This window comes from Talpa occidentalis, unplaced genomic scaffold (assembly GCF_014898055.3).
Source record: "Talpa occidentalis isolate TD23 unplaced genomic scaffold, MPIMG_talOcc4v2.1, whole genome shotgun sequence".
Lineage (NCBI taxonomy): Eukaryota > Metazoa > Chordata > Mammalia > Eulipotyphla > Talpidae > Talpa > Talpa occidentalis.
The window spans coordinates 147,701,367-147,720,544 of NW_026555331.1; the positions used below are offsets into that span (position 1 = coordinate 147,701,367).

The following is a 19,178-nucleotide window of genomic DNA, read 5'->3' on the forward strand; positions in this document are numbered from 1 at the left end:
ATCCCAGAGAATGAAATGGAGACAGCATTTCAGCGTCTACATGGTGCTGAAACAGCATTTGTTCTAAATGTTTAGATGCCTCTTTCTTTATCTTTTCAGCTTGTTGGACGACCGTTCCTGCCTCCGTACTGGAGCCTTGGGTTCCAGCTTGGTCGCAGGGCCTATGGTGACATCAACAAATTGAAAACTGTTGTTAGCAGGACTCGTAACGCCAGTGTCCCCTATGTAAGTTGGAACTTCTCTTATCATGCATAAAGCATCCTTTCCTTTTTTTTTTTTTAGACTTCAGGCATCTGATAGATATTAGGAGAAAGATAGATAGATAGATAGATAGATAGATAGATAGATAGATAGATAGATAGATAGATAGATAGATGGATAGACGGATGGACAGACAGGCACAACTACTGTCAGAAATGTGTGAGCTAAGTTTCCTATCTTCTGGGATGACCACAGTTTATAGTCAGATATAGTTTAGATTTTAGCTTTACCTCTGAGCTCTATACAACACTGGGCTGGTTAATTAGCATCTCTGATCTTAGCTTCCTGCTTTATAAAATGTAAGACTGACATGGTGGACTGGTAGTGAGGACTGCCTTATATCTGCATATAATGGCTGCAGCACAGAGGATGAAATCTGTCAAAGTCAGCTATGATTTTATAACACAAGCAACACCTGGGGTGATGTGGTTAATACCCTGAATTCTCACAGTGACTTTGTATGCTCCTTCCTGGTGGAGCCAACTCTAATCTTGAAAGCTTTATTGTTACAAAGTATTTATGGTGTTCAAAGTTTACTAGTAGATAATAAAAGATAACTATTAAATGTATAATATTTGATAAGTTCCTCCAGGAGGTAGGTAACATATGGTTAATGAAGTTATGAAACTTTTTTTTTTTGGTGGGGGGCTATTTGTTTTGAACTGTTTGGAACTGTTAATCAAACATATATTTGGTTAACATCTAAAGGAAGGAGGGAAGATTATGGGTAGAGCTGACTTTGATCTCAGAATTTTCAGTCCCCACTCAGAGTAGCAATGAGGGTAGGCTGGGAGATGATTTTCTTTCTGTGAGAAAACTCACTCTGTTGCTCTGGTGTTAAGGGAAAATCGATTCTGTGTTCCTTTTGCTTCTCCCATATAAGCTATCTGCAAGAACCCAATTCTAGGAGGAATAAGACCAAATCTTGCCACATCTTTATTACCCATCAGTATTTTGTAAATAAGGAAATAGACACTGTGTGGTTAGTAACTTTACTGAGTTCCCCAGAGCTGGTGAAACAGCAGGACCAGGCTCCAAAGAGAGCTATTTCAGCTTTGATGATGTTGGTTTCAATCTGTCCTTCTGCCTCTTATGGGGAGGACATTTTTTAAATTAACATTGTATTAGAAAAGTACGTATCAGTTGTACATTGTTGAGAATCAACACCCATATAGACTACATTAAGTTCACCCTGAAAATCCAATTCTATCCTTCATGATACTGGTGTTCCCCTTTTCCCAGAGTACCCACCCCTCCCCACTTACCTTTCAGTAACTACTAATTGGTCTTAAAATCCAAAATTTTATTTTCATTTTATTTAGTTCATTCGTTTCCTTGTTTTTTCTATATATACAACACATGCGTGAAATCATTTGGAGTTTGTCTTTTTGAGGTATTGCTTATGTAGAAACAAATGAGCTTATGTCCTACACATCATCTTCCCACCATGTGGCTGTGGTGGGTGCCTGGGTCCTATATTACTGCAGAATTAGAGCTGCTCCTGCTGCCTTGGCCCAAGTCACAAATACCATTGCCCTCAGAGTCAAGCATGACTCTATAGACCCTTTCTTAGAAGACCTGCACATGTCAGTTTGGGAAAAAAAGAGAGAGAGAACATTTGGGGTCAAAGGGTAGACCACCAGAGCCCTTAGTGACCTCCTAACCTTCCCACGCACATGACCTTTGAAATGTTACTTAACCCCTTCTCATTTCAATCTTTTCACTAAGAATAGTACCTGTTCCTCACAGGTGAGTATGCAACCACAATAATAGTGTCCGTATAAGAGTTTGGTTAACTAAAGCTCATTGTCATTGATCACTGTTAAGCTGTATTCTAACAGTGTTAAAGGACAGGAAGACCTTGTTCTCCTCCAATGGTGTGTTCTAGCTTGATGTTTAGGGTCCAGTTAGCATGTGCTTATAGCATGACTAACATACATGTTCAAACCAACAATGAGAGAGGACCTGTTGTAGGACAAGTATCAAGTCCTCAAGTTACAGAGATAAGCAAGACACAGTCCTTGTCCTTGTCCCCCAGTCTCACCCGTGATCTTAGGACATGCATCTGGTAGCCATAAGCGCTCCAACTGCAACATTAGAGGCCCTTTCAGAAAGGGCTCTTTCCTCTGGAGGCAGCTGAGTCCTGGAGCTACCAGGACCATTAAGAAATGATGGCTTCTGATTTGATGGTTATGGAGCAGAGGTGTCATATTGCTGGCGACACTGCCTAGGTCCTAGCTGGCTGGCTCTCTCTTTCAGGATGTCCAGTACTTTGACATAGACTACATGGAGGCAAACAAGGATTTCACTGTTGATGAGACGGCTTACCCTAATCTCTCCAGTTATGTAGAGGAGCTACATCAAAAGGGACTGAAATCTGTCATGATTGTGGTATGTTCAAACTCTCTGTTGCCTACTTTTACCTTTCAAAGGGCAAAAGAAATTGAAAAAAGGGCCTCCCCGGTGGCGCAGCGGTTGAGCGCTGGGTTGTGAAGCTGCCCGCAGCCTCGGCGGCGCCGGTTCGATCCCCGGCTGCTCCCCGGCCACCAGAGGAGGGTCCCACATGGCGCGCAGACCTCTCCTGCCGCCCGCTGCTCCCCTCAGCAGTGTACTTCGGTCCTTCTGCCTGCTCTGCTCCCCGCTCTGGCTCTGGTGAATTCTCTCACCCTCCCGCGCTTCTGACTGTACCCAGTGCATGTATAAACAAAACAAACAAATAAATAAATAAAGCATGCCTCAAAAAAAAAAAAAAAAAAAAAGAAAAGAAATTGACAAAAGCAAGTTTTATTTTCATATTTATTTATTAGACTCCTGGCATCTTCAGTGATATTAGTTACCAGCCCTACAGAGATGGAACTGAAAAGAGAATATGGATCATAGACAACTCTGGCTTTGTCCTCGGGAAGGTAATTTTTTAGAAGTTGATGGCATGAATCAGAGTAATTGGTGATGATTTAGGGAAGTTGGCACTTAGGTATAATGGTGGGTGGAAGGCAAGTTATAGTATTGTTACCATTTATATGGCTTTAGAGGTTTCCTTTATTATTTTAAAACAGTAGGTGTAATAGGAGAGTGATTAAAATTCTGAAGGATTTACTTTTTAAATTGAAACATATTTGACATGCAACACTGTATAAGTTTAACATGTTAATTTTATGCATTTGTATGTTGGGATATGATTACCATTATAGGTGCACTTAACATTCTATCATGTCATATGATTATCATTTCTTCTTTTTTTGGTGGTTGGAATAATTAAGATCTGGTCTCTATAAAGCTAGTTCTTGCCCCTCTAATACTACTCATGATTGAAAAGCAATATATTATTTAAAGAAAATTCATTTTTTCGTAACATCCTCCCACCTCCTAGTTTCTCTTTCCCGAAACAATAAATTCAACTGTGATAATGCAGCAAGATGCTCTAGGCCAATGTTTCAGTGACTGTCTTTTTAATTTACATGAAACTTACAGTGTCCAACCTTTACTTAAGGTAGCAGTTTCAGGAGTTAATGTAGGCTGGTGAAGAGCCTCTTAAGGAAGCTGAACTTTTTAAAAGAATTGTTTTTTACATCATTATTCATTTTTAAACAATATTTGATTCCCCCTCCCACCCCCAGCTGTAGAGCCCATAGAATTTCCTTTACCAATGCACCCGTGCACCATCACCCCAGTCCCCTGGGCTCCTCCCTCCATCCCTCTGATCCCTCTCCTGCCTATGCCCTGCAGGATGTCTCTGGTTTATAATTGTCTGTTTTTGCTTTGTTGTGCTTTGTACTGTTATTATTTTTTTTACACTGATGTTTTATTTTGTTCCCCTATATTCCTCCTATAAGTGAGACCATCCAGTATTTTTCTTTTTCCTTCCGGCTTATATCACTGAGCATAATTCCTTCTAGCTCCATCCATGTTGCTGCGAATGGGATGAGTTTATCTTTTTTGATTATGGAGGAATATTCTGTTGTGTGTATATGCCACATCTTCTTGATCCAGTCATCTATTTTTTGGCATTTGGAAGCTGAACTTTTTTTCCTCTCCCTTTTTTTTTTTGCCTTTTGTAATTGTTTTTTATTAATGAGGTACCATTGTCTTAAGATATGGAAACAACCTAAATGCTGCCAAACAGATAAGTGGATCAAGAAGATGTGTATACATAATACAGAAATAATAACCAGCAATGAATGCATAAGGGAACCATCCACAGAACTAATTGATGTCATCTTCTTCTTTGTTCTATAGGGATACCCTGGACCGACAGTTTTTCCTGATTATAGTGATCCAATTTGTACTCAGTGGTGGGAAGACCAGCTCAATGAATTTTATAAAAATCTGACGTTTGATGGAGTGTGGATTGTAAGTTGTTCTGGGATCAAATTTCTTTTGGAAATGGACATTCCAGGTTTTGAGATGAACTTTGATTCTGGTCTGTAATAAACAGTCAGCTTGACACAGTAGTATTTTAAAATCCTTTTACTAAATGCTGAGCTTATATCCAGTAAATTAAACCCCTTAAAATCCCAGGTTTTAATTCTGTATCTGCCACTAGTTATTTCTTTTTGGGAAAGTTCTTTGCTTTCTGATGGCGTCAGCATTTTCTTCCACTAATTGCCTTTCAACTTAAAAATATTTTATTAGGAGCTATAATTGCTACTATTTATTGCACATATCCATTACAACTTAAAGTTAATGATTAAGAAATCATTTAATGAGCCCATTATATTTTATTAGCTGGATATATATCATTGAAATCTGGAAAATTATCTGTTAGCAGGATTCAGTTTCACCTATTTATAGTCTATTTTGAAAAATTGGATTTGGTCTCAATTCTATCTTCACTTGCCCCACACTGACTGGGTTATAGGCAGAGGAAATGATATGGAACTGTTCCCATATCTTAGGTTCTTTAGGGCAAGGTGTAGTCAACAAAAGCAACAATAAAAGTTACAAAACTCATGGTACACAAGCTCTGCCTTTGGAATATTAAGTAATTAACTGACTGAAATCAATGTATAAAAGGTTAAAAGTCCTGGTATTTTTTAGTGTTGGGTGGCACTTACGGTACCATCTAATCTGACGCTAAAATAGACATTAAGACAGATGAGGAAGAGTACTCAAGATCCCCAAATCAGTTCATAAGAAACCCCAGATTCAGTAGGCTTCCAGTTCATAGATACTCCTCAAAGCCGACTCTACATCAGTAACATTTTTCATTTTGTGTATTTTGTGTCTTTGAAGGAAAGGGATGATTTATTCAGCCTTCCCTTGAATTCTAGTTACACGTGTGAAAACAACCCTTTGAACACCCCTCCCTTCACGCCTCGTAAGTATTCACACTTTGCCATTGATGTAGTCATGGGACAGGTTTCAGATGACCTAAGTAGTACTCAGTGTGGCTGAGGGGCGCTCGCAGACACTCACCTCTCCTCCTCTGGAGACCTGACAGCACTGTCTGGTCTCTGATGACCTTGTAGCACTGTTGTCCCAGACTGAGCATGTGGGGGAAAGGGTACATCTGTGGTGTGCACCTCTGCTGTGGAGCTCTGCTTCCACCCTGTTTGCATCCTCCAATCCTGTCACACTTATGCTTCAATTTCAGCATTTCTCACAGTATCAGAACACTGGAAGGTGCAGGCTACCTTCCACTGCACTAATTCTGTAACTTTACTATTTCAAAGCTCATTAGCACCATTTTAAAGCAGCAATGGTTCCTTTTAGGTCCTGCCTATTTGTAAGTCCTATTTCTTGTTAATGTCAATTTTCCGTTCCCTGAATTTGACTGAAAATGCATGTGTATTTGTGTGTATGTATAAGAAATAGTATAGAATCAAATATGCTCTTCATTGTTAAAATAAATGAATCCCAACATTCAGTGGATCAACATGATGAAAGTGTGTTTTTTACTCCTAACTAGTACTCCAGGATGGATGAGCTATTCTCATCCAAGCAGTCACTCAGGGGTCTATTACTTCCTTTATCTGTTTCTCCCATCTTGGAGTCCTTTGCTTCTGGCTTCCTAGGTGAAGGGCAGAGAGGGCAGAGGAGCTTTCTGGACAGGCTTGGAAGTGGGTATATTCAATTTGTTCAGTTCCTTTGACCAAACCCAGTAACATACTCCTTAATTCCAAAATGTGAAATCAGATTTTATACTTTCAGGAAGAGACCACAGGCTTGGTGAGCATCTAGCCTGCCTCTGCCAGTTTATTCTGGTTTGTCCACTTCAATTGTACCTCTAACTTTAATTGCACCCCTTTTTGTCACTGAAGGAGGGAAAGACTTTTAGGTGGAACCTCAACTCCAAACCATTTACCTTCTTGCAGAAACGCTGGTTTGGTCCCCTCACTTATTCTTTGTTCTTCTCTGCTCAGTTCATGTTCTTCCTGTATCTTCTCTCTCTGGATCAGTTTGTCATGTTTCCTTTTCAATCTCTTAATCTTCTTGGCAAAACTAAGTTTTTTTTTCTACAGAAAACTGCAAACCCATCACCTTCTCCCTGCTTCTGGCAAGCACTGGGGCAGAGCACTGCTCCCTAAGCATCTGTCTACCTACTTAGGGCAGATTGATTGGTCTCATAGTTGGTGTGCTTCTCCCCTTTCCAGAACTGGGCAGTACACATTAGTGTCACAAATATTTTGATGAATTACTACTGACCCTGGGAAAGCATTAATGTTCTTTCTCATAATTGGGGTGGTTGTGAATCTTATTTTACAAACTGAGCTGTGCAAGAAATAGAATTTACTTTATGTTTTATAGTCCATCTTAATTTCTGAATCCAATATAACTGACTTTGATGGGCTGGTAGAAAAACAACCTCTGTGCTTCCTGGTTCCATTACTTTCTGGAATTGGGTCTCATATGGAAGCCTTGTGTGCAGGCAAGTCTCCCTGAATGATGCAGATATGACCTGGTTATTGGTCTACAAGGAGAAGAAAGAGAATACAGCCACAAGTGGAAAAGGTTGAACATTTTAGGCATGAGAAAGGGAAAATACAGAAATGATGGTGATTTCTAGAGGCAAGAGTTGAATTCTTTTTTTTTTTTTTTTTTTTTTTGGTATGACTTTTCATTTTATTGGCTCCCAACATGATTTAGGGGTACAGGCTCACACATCCTCAGATGCATGTCACCACTCCACACCCATCACTAGGGTCCCATCATCTCCACCACAGCCCATTAGGGCCCTCTGCCCTTTGCTTTTTGTCCCCCAACCTCCCCTCTTGGTTGTTTCAGTTCTAATGTAAAGTTTCTAAGACTTGTTTCAGTTAAGCTTTGTCTCTTCTTTGGTTTCTTTCTGTTTCACATATGAGTGACGCCATCTGGCATTTGTGTTTCTCCTTCTGACTTATTTACTCATCATAGTTAAGCTCTTATTCATGAAACCACCCAATTACCATCTCAATTTTTTTTAAGTGTGACTGGAGTGTGAAAATGTTCCCTTTTCATTGTCCTCATATCTGGACTCTGTACACTCACTTCTTCTTGGTTACGTATACATGGGCAGTTTTTATTTATTTTTAATCATAGATTGCTCTTGCTAAGAGCGGCTTCTCAGGTGATGCCACTCAGCACCATTCCCGGCTAATGGGAATGCAAAACAATGTTTACTGACCTACCTGGGGCTCCATGTAGGCTGCAGGTAAGAAGTGGCCTTGAAGGTAGACTTTGAAATCTGGAAAGAATTATGTCTGCTGGAGACTGGCCAGGAAATGTCACCAGGGAGCAAACGACTGGGTGGTTATGTCGCTAGAGTCGCTGTGAGGAAATGTCTCACCAATGGATGTTTCCTCACAGGGGTAGTGGACAGAATACTCTTTGAAAAAACCCTCTGCATGGACACTGAGCTGAAATTGAGCTTTCACTATGACCTCCACAGTGTGTATGGCTACCTGATGGCAATCGCTACAGACTCGTAAGCACTTGTGTTTTCCCCTAATTCCAGATTCTAGGAGGTGGGAGGTGTCTACTATCTTCCATGGCTATATTTTTCAAATATTTTTTGTGGCTATAGGAATGCAGAAACTCAGGTCTCAGAGGCATGCATGATTTTATTTTATTTTTTTTTTTTATAGAGGCATGTTTTATTTATTTATTTTGTTTGTTTGTTTGTTTTGTTTATACAAGCACTGGGTACAGTCAGAAGCGCGGGAGGGTGAGAGAATTCACCAGAGCCAGAGCGGGGAGCAGAGCAGGCAGAAGGACCGAAGTGCACTGCTGAGGGGAGCAGCGGGCGGCAGGAGAGGTCTGCGCGCCATGTGGGACCCTCCTCTGGTGGCCGGGGAGCAGCCGGGGATCAAACCGGCACCGCAGAGGCCGCGGGCAGCTTCGCAACCCAGCGCTCAACCGCTGCGCCACCGGGGAGGCCCCATGCATGATTTTAATTGTGGCTAGGGACTTCATTATTCCCAGGATACTAGTGAACAGTAATATAAAGGTGCTTAGAGAACCCAGTGGGAAGTAGCCCTTGCTTGGGTCACATCACTGAATGTGCTGTGGCCACTGCACTGGAGTTGCCTGATTTAGCAAGTAAAAATACAGGACACCCAGTTAAATTCTTTCTGGACATACTTACACTGAACATTATTCATTGTTTATATGAAATTCAAATTTACCCAAATGCTCTGTATTTATCTGGCAATTCTCTAGACTCCTTACTTCTTTTCCCACTGTTGGTCTCTTTCTCCCTCCTGATTGTCTCCTGTGTCCCAAGAGACACACACGCACACACCATCACCATCACCACCACCATCACTACTACCATCACCACCACAACTGCCATCACCACCACCATCACCATCACCACTCATTATTACAGTCTAGCAAAGAGGCAGATACATCCTAGAAAGTACTCAGTACTATTATACCATATCACGTAGATTTTTTTTGCCGATGACTTTGGAAATTGAAGACACTCCCAGCAAATTCCCCCCACCAATTTCTTTCCTTGGGACTTCCTTGAAACTGGGCTGCTTTCATGCTTGAGACAAAACTCTATCCCGGCTCTCCTGCTCTTTACACTGTCCCTTCTCAACCTCTACATTTGGATCTTTTTCATCTACTTTTTCACTATTGATGAACCTTATGGCTCGATTGCCAGGCTTCTCTTTTCATTTTATGCCAACACATAGGTCATTTATTCTTTCTCATGGTTTTTGAAGTAATTTATTCTGATGATTTGATAACCTCCCTGACTTTCAGACCCAGATATCCAGTACTACCCTCTGATCTCTACCTGTATGTCTACAGTAACTCCAGTACACTCACCTTACTCTGATACCTGTTTCTATCCAGCCTCCACACTCTGGCTAATCACATTTTTATTGCATTATTTTATTATTGAGTTAACGTTGGTTTATAACTCTGTATATAATTGAGAGGTATAGGTTTGCATCTGTTCAGATGGCTGTTACTACACCACACCCATTACCAAAAGCACTGATATCATCTTTGAAATTTGTTAAATTCCCAATCTTGGTTAGTAGCAATACCATTCTTATCTACCTGACTCCCAGGTGAGAAACTTGGTATCATCCTGATTTGTTTCTTCCTATCGCATGCTTACGTGCAATCAGATATTGATTCTTTTGATCTGACAGCATGACTACAAGCATACCTTTTTCTCCTATTTATACTTCTTTTTTTAAAAGATTTATTTTATTTATACAATAGCTGGGGTACAGGCCAGAGGTGTAGGAGGGTGAGAGGATTCACCAGAGACAGAGCGGGGAGAAGACCAGGCAGAAGGACAGAAAGCACTGCTGAGGGGAGCAGCAGGGAGACAGGAGAGGTCTGGTGTGCCATGTGGAAATCTCCCTGGCCAGCCAGGAATCGAACCCACGCTGCAGAGGCTGCGGACAGCTTCACAGTGCAGCACTCAAGCCTCTGCCCCATCAGGGAGGCCTTATTTATACTTCTTAATTAAGGTCATCATGATCACTTACAAAGAATATTATTCTGTATGACTAAGGTTTTATCTCCCATGAATCTATCTTCTTGGCACCCAACGTGTGGTTCAAGGACCAGAAATATTAGCATCACTTGGGAAAATATTAGAAATGAAGCTTCTTGGGCTCCAGACCTGGGGAATCACAATCTCATTTTAATAAAATTCTCAGGTTTGGTGCAGGTGAAGGGCATCTCTCTTCCCTGCTCTCAAGTGATCTTTCTGGATTACAGTTTTGCTCATTTCTCTGCTTTGTGTAAGATTATTTATGGGTTGGTGTTTTCTGTACAATAAACCCTTTTTAGCAAGACCTATAAGGAACTTCATAGTCTAACCCTTTCTGAATATTTTTCTTTCATCTTTTTCCACTGTCAGAAAATTTTCTGAATTAACCTCTGAGGTGAGGTTTAAACATTAAGTGTATGTTTGCAAATGGACAGGGCAGGTAAAAATATCTTGTGTGGGGAGAAAAGCATAGGAAGACATATAGGAGAATGATATAGTATATGATATGGGAACAATTAGCAGTTCTGTATTATCAGAGCATAATAATGCTGGTTAAAAAATGGATAAGAATGCCACTCAGTGAATATTAGGAGAATTTAAGTCATAGATCTATTGACTATTTTGCTCAGTGTTAGCTGGAAGTCTAATTTGGGGATAGTGGTTATTGGTCTACCCAGAGAATAAATTTCACCACCCACTACGCTGAATGCAGAAAGAGATCAGATCCTCTCAGAACTCAGGACCTGATTATAAAAAGGCCAAACCCAAAAACTGGATAAGAGAGACTTAAGGATCCCTGAGTAAAATTGTTCCTCTGTGCTGGTAGAAAAATAGACAGTTACTTAATTTGTGCTAGCATAATAGCCAGTCTCTAAGTAAACTGTGACCTCAAATAACTTCCTCCCAGTTTTGGTTTCACTCTGAAAATCCTGAATGTGTGTCTTTCATGATGGATGATTTCAGAGTGCAATAAACCCTCCAGTCTATGGCAATAAAAGCCAATTATCTACTGGTCTATATCAACAGACAAATGAGGATGGGCATTGAAGAGTGAGTTCTCTCCTCCAACCTGCACCCATTTTTAGTCTTTAAATGATCAGAGTGGAGCACTTCACTTTCTTAAACCAGTCTTCTGTTACTACACAAGTCACTTTCATTTGTAGACTCCCCGTAACACCCTTTGGAATATGAGTAGGGAAGCATAAGTGTCTTTTACAGTATTTATGAAGAATTGCCTTGTACTTGGTGATACACTGGTCTTGGACCACGTGTTGTAAGGAAAGACAGAAGAGAAGAGCTTGCCTGCAAAGAGCTAGCAGCAATCATGGCTCAGCTACTAGCATCTAGTAGTTGTACTAATTTTCAATTTTGGAACACTATGGGAAGGTGTGAGCTGGTTATCATGGAAGGAGAAAGGCAGAAGAGGCATTTCAGCAGAGTATTAGAAAAGTGTTGAGAATAAAAGCTAGCAAATGGTCTACATCTGACTATATGCTACCCCCCCATGTCCTCCCATCCAGAAGTAATTATTATTCTGAATTCTGTTTATAATTCCTTTCCTTTCTGTGTGGTTTTATTTAATAAGAAATAGTCTATCTAGTACAATGAAAATAATAATTGATATTTTGTTTTAAGATATATAAAGAGTATCAGATATCATATTTTGAGACTTATTCATTTCAATTAATATTATTTTGCATAGATTAATATTGCCTAACATTGGGAATTGCTAATAAGTTCTGAAGCTCCAGAGGAACCCAGGTGCTGGGAACCAGCTGGTATATAAACTTTTCTCTTAAGCATACATCATTCAGGATTCCAGCCTGAGCTGGTGCTGTGCTAAACAGGATTATGAATGGGCAGCAAGGCATGCAACTTAGGGATGATGGGAAAACTTTGTCTAAAGGAAGAAGATTAGACCAAGAACCTCAAATGTGGTTCCGTTGTGTTGTTGACCAAAAGTGCAAGAACATAACAAGATCCAACAAGATGAAGAAACTACATTCAAGAGGATTGGAGCCTAGAGAGATTCCTTGGGGGGGTTGGAATCTAGAGTTTTGTGCATGAGGTTTTAAACTTTATCCAGAAGTTGGAAGAATTCTTAAAATGCTCAACTGTCTTACCCACCTTAAAATACCCTGATGTTTTTCTCAGTTTGGCTGGAAAGCCCATTGCTGCCCTTGATATAGGTGAGCTCCAGACATTCAGAGTTCATTTCATATTGAATTAACTGTATTCATTTTCAGGGCCCTGAAGAATATATTCCACAAAAATAGACACTTCATTTTATCCCGTTCTACTTTTGCTGGATCTGGCAAATATGTTGCTCATTGGCTGGGAGACAATGCGGCCACATGGGATGATCTCCAGTGGTCCATCCCCAGCATCCTTGAGTTCAACCTATTTGGCATCCCATTGGTGAGTTTCCTCCTCAACCAAAGAACATAACACCTTGTCCTCTTAAATTCATTTAATTACCAGTCTTCAAGAGTGTGTGAAAAGCAGCAGTGTGTGTCTCATTGTGATATATATTGCAAATGTCATTTTTTAATGTGTGGCATGAGCTGCCTTTGTTATAGGGGAAACCAAAATTGTGAGTCCTCACCTGCATGCTTATGAAGTTTAAGAATTTGGGACAAGACCAAAAAACAGACATGCAGAGAGAAATTTAAAGTAAGATTTATTTACAAGGAGAACGAGAAGAGGAAGAACACAGGAAGAGAAAGAGAGATTCATTGGCTGACAATTCCTATCAGTAACACCATTTGATCTGAGAAATCAGGGCACAAGTTGAAGCCAGAACAGCAAGAGAGAGGGAGCACACATGTTAGAAGCCAAGCATGGGCTCTTAACTCTGCTTCTAATTCCCAGGGGCCCCCTGTTCAGGAAATCAGGTTCATGGCATGCTGTGAGTTGTAGTTCTTGGGTCTTGTGATCTCATTGGCTTGGAAGGGGGTGGAGTCTGTAAAGACATCAGAGGGTGGAGTTCATCCAATATCATTCACTGGCTCAGACTTTGCTCTTTACTCTTCCTTGAACACCTTCTAGAAAACAGAAATGGTCTATTTAATTGGGTAGACATTTGTGGAATGTCTGAAGTTAGGAATGAGATACCATGGGTAAAATGTGTTAGTATCAATGGAAAAATTCCATCAACAGAGCATCAGTGTATATAGCAAAATATGAAACTGGGAAATGAATTTTGAAGAACCCCTGATAAACAATCATTCTTTCTCTCATCAGTCAAACTGTGATGCACACTTGTTTATTTTTTTTTCCTATTTTCCTATAAGTGTGTGTGTGTGTGTGTGTGTATAAAACATCATTGTTCATTTTTGTACAATATATGCTTGTATGCTTTCTCCTTTCAGGTATAGTCCCTGTAAAATTCCCACCATCAATTCACCTGTGAACCATCACCATAATCCCTTGTGCTCTTCTCTCCCCCGTTTTGATCCCTCCACCTCCCCTTCCCTTGCAGATTGCCTGTGATTTATAGTTGACTGCTAATTTTATTTATTTTTTTTCCCGATCCCTTATTTGGTTTCCCTATATTCCTTCTATAAGTGAAACCATGCAATACTTTTCTTTTTCACTTGTTTCTTTCTCCCATTTGGCTGGGGGCTTGCCCTGAATGCCTGGGACCTCTTTAAGTGAGGATTGATGGGCGTGAGAGATTCTTTTATAATCATTCTTACTATATCAGTACTCAGTCAAATCTTTCTTCTCTTTTGCTGACCACCCTGCTTGTACATGTGCTGATTCTCCAGGTAGGTGCCAACATCTGTGGTTACACACATGATGTCACAGAGGAACTCTGCACAAGGTGGATGCAGCTCGGAGCCTTTTATCCACTGTCCAGAAATTACAATGGGCCTGACTTCAGGGTAAGGTTCCCAAGAGAAGTGGTGGAAGCTTCTTGGATTGTATAATCTCTTTGTTTTCAAAGTTAGGGTTTGAAGAAAATCCTTTGGGTTGGTCGGGAGAGCAAGAACAGAGTAGATGACTCTTGGGTGATGGGCCTAAGAAGCAGCATTTCTGGGTGAGGGTGTGTGGGAAGGGGTAGATTTCTATTAAATGACTTTATTATTGGGAGCTTACCTACAAAGGTGAGAAGGGTTTTTAATGTTCCTTTGGTGCTGCTGTCACTTCTGTGACCGCCTTATATGAGATGGGACAATTGGAGTTTACTTATAATTTACTGCAATTAATTCAAAGGAAGCCCCTCCTGGGCATGAGGGAGCAAGGAGGAAGGAGGTAGGAAGAAACAGTCCAGTGATAGGAACATTTTTTCCCACCGTGTTGCATTTTATCATTCCCTGACTAGCTTGGCAGACCACACCCCATTGCATTCCTGACTTATCCAACCTTTGTCCACTTTTATCCCAAGTCATATTTCTGATAGGCAAATCTATAGAAGTGGGTTCAAGGTCCCTTTTAAAAAAAATGTTTATGGTCAGGGCGGGAGTAAGTAAGATGGGATGAGATGCCCTTTCTTTTAATGACATTGTCTGCAATCTAATGAGAAGTCTGATGGAAATGTCCATAATTGCTACATCTTCTTCTAGGACCAGGATCCCGCTGCCTTTGGTAACAGCTCCCTGCTGCTGAATTCCTCCAAGCACTACCTGCACATCCGCTACAGACTGCTGCCCTACCTCTACACCCTCTTCTACCGGGCTCACACCCGGGGGGACACAGTAGCGAGGCCCCTCGTCCACGAGTGAGTGTTCTGACCCTCAAGGGACCCTTGGGGATGCTAATCTCGCTGACCTAGCTCATGGTAATGAGGCCAGGTTGGCCCACGCCATGTGCCACTGTCCTGAGGGCCGCACCTGCCTTCTCTGCTCTCCAGGTTCTACCAGGACCCGGCTACGTGGGACGTGTACAAGCAGTTCCTATGGGGGCCCGGACTCCTCATCACACCTGTTTTACAAAAAGTATGTTTCTAATCTGAACAGCGGGGTGGCTGTCACACTGGCCTGTGACTCTAGAGCTGAGTGATCTGAGGTAATGACAGCGAGATCAGGAAATCAGAAAGGCAGTCATTCTCGGTGCCACGGGGCTCACCCAGCCAAAAAACTTCCATTTTTGCAAAGTTACCTTAAAGCTGGTGACTTAAGCAGACAGGTCCTTTAATGCCTTGGTGGGTTCGCCTCCTCGGCCATCTGTGTGTTTTCCCTTGACCAGAGGGCATGTGCTCCTGAGACTGGCTGGGGACAAGGAGGGGTGGTGGGAGGAGCAGAGGAAAGGACAGCTGGGCAGAGGAGGGTCCTTGGTGAAGGACCACGTGTCCCCCACCTGCGAGGGATCCGGGCCGGGGGGAGGAGGGGGAGCACTTGTAAGCACGTAAGGTGGCCACTGTTCTTGTGTGGGTGCATTTTGGCTCCCTCTCTGGCCGGTCCTGCTGACCAGCAGATGGTCCAGCAGGAAGGCTCTGGGGTCCCTGCTGGCTCCACTTCCTCCCACCTGTCAGGTTATAATCACTCAGCCACACACACTTCTCAGCTTCTGTTAGGAAATTCAGGACCCATGAACCAACCCTTTCTGCTGTGCTTTGGGTCTAGCTGTGCTCTGTCTTTCTGAGCATCTGTATTACACCCGGGGCTGGGGTGACCCCAGCTCTGCCTCGATTGTCCAGAGAAGCATGCAGCCACACTGGGGGTGCCGAGTGCCCTGGGCAGGGCTGTGCTCAGGTGTGCATTGTCGTGTCTCCCCAGGACGCGGTCCAGGTGGAGGCTTACATACCAGATGCCACCTGGTACGACTATGAGACGGTGAGTGAGGCGGTGCCCACAGAGCGCATCGGGGGCAGCAGTCTCAGAGTGGGGCGTCTCGGGGACGAGGGACACTCCATTTAGGGGCACTCAGGTTGTTTCCTTTTCCAGGAATAACTGGGCTGGATCTATGGGAATTTTCATCGTTATCAGCCTGGCTGTATGTGGTTATCAGGACTAGTATCTGGCCCGAGGCTGTGATCCTCTAGAGAATTAAAGCCCAGTTGTGGGCCTTCCTGGTGGCGCAAGGGGTTAAACACAGCACTGTGAAGCTGTCCGCAGATTCTGCAGCAGAACCTTGATCCCAGGCCTGCCAGAGAGCTACCCACATGGCGCAGCAGACCTCTCCTGTCTCGCCTGCTGCTCCCCTCAGTAGTGTACTTCAGTCAGTCTGCCTGTTCTGCTCCCCACTCTGTCTCTGGTGAATCCTCTCACCCCCATACCTCTGGCCTGTACCCCAGTTCTTATGCATAAATAAACAATCTTAAAAAAAAATAAAGCCCAGTTGTGCAATCACGGTGGTATGATGTAAAGAAATGGGGTGAATTGCACCCTCAGCTATCATTTGTACCTGTTTGTGTGGGGCCTGACTCTTAACTTTGGGGAGGGGTCTCTGCTATTCTTTTCTTTTTTTTTTTTTTAATATTTTATTCTTTCTTTTTTTTTTTAAGATTTATTTATTTATTTATTTATTTATTTATTTATTTATTTATTTATACAAGCACTGGGTACAGCCAGAAGCGTGGGAGGGTGAGAGAATTCACCAGAGCCAGAGCGGGGAGCAGAGCAGGCAGAAGGACCGAAGTACACTGCTGAGGGGAGCAGCGGGTGGCAGGAGAGGTCTGCGCGCCATGCAGGACCCTCCTCTGGTGGCCGGAGAGCAACCGGGGATCGAACCGGCGCTGCAGAGGCTGCGGGCAGCTTCGCAACCCAGTGCTCAACCGCTGCGCTACCGGGGAGGCCCTGCTATTCTTTTCTTTGAGATGAGGTCACTGAACTAGATGATCCATCTCAGGGTCCCCTCTAGACCCGACTGATGTGTTTCTTCTGTTGGTCAGAACGAATCCATCCCGTGGAGGAAGCAGTCGGTGAAGCTGCATCTCCCAGAGGATAAGATGGGCCTTCATCTCCGAGGGGGCTACATCTTTCCCATCCAGGAGCCGAGTGTCACCACCAACGCCAGGTAAGCAGTGCCCTCGCTCTTCTAGGGTGTGACTGCCCTGGCGCTGCTCCAGGGCACTAACAGAGGCTGAAGTTAGATAAACAAAAGCAAGCGAACAAGCCACAAAACCCTCTGGTCAGAAATCTTTCTCTCAAGGAGCTTCAAGGTCAGCCCAAAGTTAGCATCTCCGTCCTCCTGCAGCTGAAAGTAAATGTAGCCTCGGTTGTCGTTTTACTCTTCTGTATTGCACAAAAGTTAGAGTCACTCTTGAGGATATCTATGTGGTCAGGAGTTGTCCTCAAGTGGACCCCCTTCATGCAAGCAAAACAGAGCTGGGGCGATCATGTGAAAGTCACCATTGCTTTAAGGTCAGGTGAAGCCCCAGATGTGTGCCCATAGGCAGCTTACTCTGAGTTTCTGCTTATCATTTGTAAACTGGAAATGAAGCAAGTCTGGCTTTCTGGAGTTATCACAAGACTTTAAGGAATAGCGACGAGCACAGGACACTTAGAGGAACGCCTGGCACAGGGACGCCCATGAAGTGCAGGTTGTTTCTATCATCACGACCCAGTTTTCAGCAGACACTGCCCCCCTACCATTCCCCTGACCTCAGGTGCCTGCCCACACCCAGCCCCCCGGGCCCCCACAATGTCAACCTACTCAGTTTCCGGGATAGACTCTTGGATGATCCATCCCCAGGGCGGGAAGGGAGCTTGTTCAGCACAGTTCTATGTCCTTGATTCTCTGACACTAGAATTGCTCTTTTACAGTCGGAAGAATTCCCTGGGGCTCATTGTTGCCTTGGACTACAAGAGAGAAGCAAAGGGAGAGCTGTTCTGGGACGATGGAGTGTCTGCAGGTGCGCTGCCTCGGGGAACCCTCCATGCTTCTCAGGGGGCCGAGCCCACGTGGCTGCCCAAACCCCACTGGGCACAAACCTCCCTGTCTCTGACACCTGTTTCTGCAGCTTGTGTCAGTTTCTCCTGAAAGCTGACCAAGCCCAGAGCGTTAATCTAGACCTCAAAGGAGCAACTTGAATGCTACTGACACTCCCAAAGCCACAGATGTTAGCTTAACTCTTTTCTTCTCTGGGTATCAGTAGTACTGGCAAATAATATATTTTATTCATAGACTTGTAAAAGACTGCTTTGGTTACTTTTGAAGGAGGAATGTCTGATTGTGTAATGGTTGTTTTCCTGCTGTGAGGTTTCCAGGTAAGACAAACCCTAGAAATCTGACAACAGAACTAAGGCTACCCAAACGAGTGGGCAAAAGCAGAGAGGAGGGAGCACTGTGGACTCTGGGGAAGGCCTGTGGGTGCTGTGGTTGTGGGTGCGGTGCAGTAACAACACTTTCAGGGGGAGAATCTGTCCTTCTAAAACACAATGATATAAACCAATGTTAACTCAGTAAGAAGCAAGAAAGAAAAGAAAAAAAAAGATTTCCATGCAAGTCCTCACGTAGGTTGTGGTCTCTGTTAAATATAGATCTTGCCCTGAATAAAATGATCATTTACAACGATGTATTGCTATTTATTGCCGCACTGTATGCAGGGGACTTAAATATGAGTAAGACATAGATTTAGCCCCTGGGAACTCCTGGCTGAGCAGGAGACACACACCGTATGTGGGTAACGGTAGCATAAGTCAGAATGTCTGAAACGCCAGCAAAATGGTGCTACAAGGCACCAGGAGAATTCAGGGAGGGAGTGATGGCAGCAGGTTGAAGCCATCCAGGAAAGCTCCGTGGACCTTTGATGAAACTGGTGGACCCTGAGTAAGCAGAGCCAGGTCGTAAGCATGTTCCTGTAGTAACAGGTGCTTCTGTCTTTCTGTTTTTAGATGCTGTGGCTAAAAAGAATTACATTCTGTACGAGTTTTCTGTCTCCTCTGTGAGTACCATTTTTTGCAACACAGTGTGTCTGTTCTGTGTCTGCTCTTTGAGCTTCAAGTTTGCTCAGTTCAAGGAATAGCCCAGTGCTGGACTGTGACACTCCCAGACAGGAGTAACATGCAAATGAACGTTTTAATCTGTGTTA

The 19,178-nt window shown here is 43.0% G+C and overlaps 1 protein-coding gene across 1 annotated transcript in view; it reads left to right on the forward strand.

The window, feature by feature from the left end:
* Positions 1-19,178, forward strand: part of LOC119250913 (probable maltase-glucoamylase 2) — a 74,290-nt gene that overhangs the window by 16,803 nt on the left and 38,309 nt on the right. The window contains exons 10-23 of the mRNA XM_054691923.1: positions 100-225; positions 2,521-2,652; positions 3,069-3,167; positions 4,498-4,611; positions 5,494-5,578; positions 8,047-8,164; positions 12,448-12,619; positions 13,972-14,088; positions 14,770-14,924; positions 15,057-15,141; positions 15,922-15,978; positions 17,037-17,161; positions 17,911-17,999; positions 18,982-19,031. Coding sequence (XP_054547898.1) covers positions 100-225; positions 2,521-2,652; positions 3,069-3,167; positions 4,498-4,611; positions 5,494-5,578; positions 8,047-8,164; positions 12,448-12,619; positions 13,972-14,088; positions 14,770-14,924; positions 15,057-15,141; positions 15,922-15,978; positions 17,037-17,161; positions 17,911-17,999; positions 18,982-19,031 — 1,524 coding nt within the window. The remainder of the gene's footprint in view (positions 1-99; positions 226-2,520; positions 2,653-3,068; positions 3,168-4,497; positions 4,612-5,493; positions 5,579-8,046; positions 8,165-12,447; positions 12,620-13,971; positions 14,089-14,769; positions 14,925-15,056; positions 15,142-15,921; positions 15,979-17,036; positions 17,162-17,910; positions 18,000-18,981; positions 19,032-19,178) is intronic.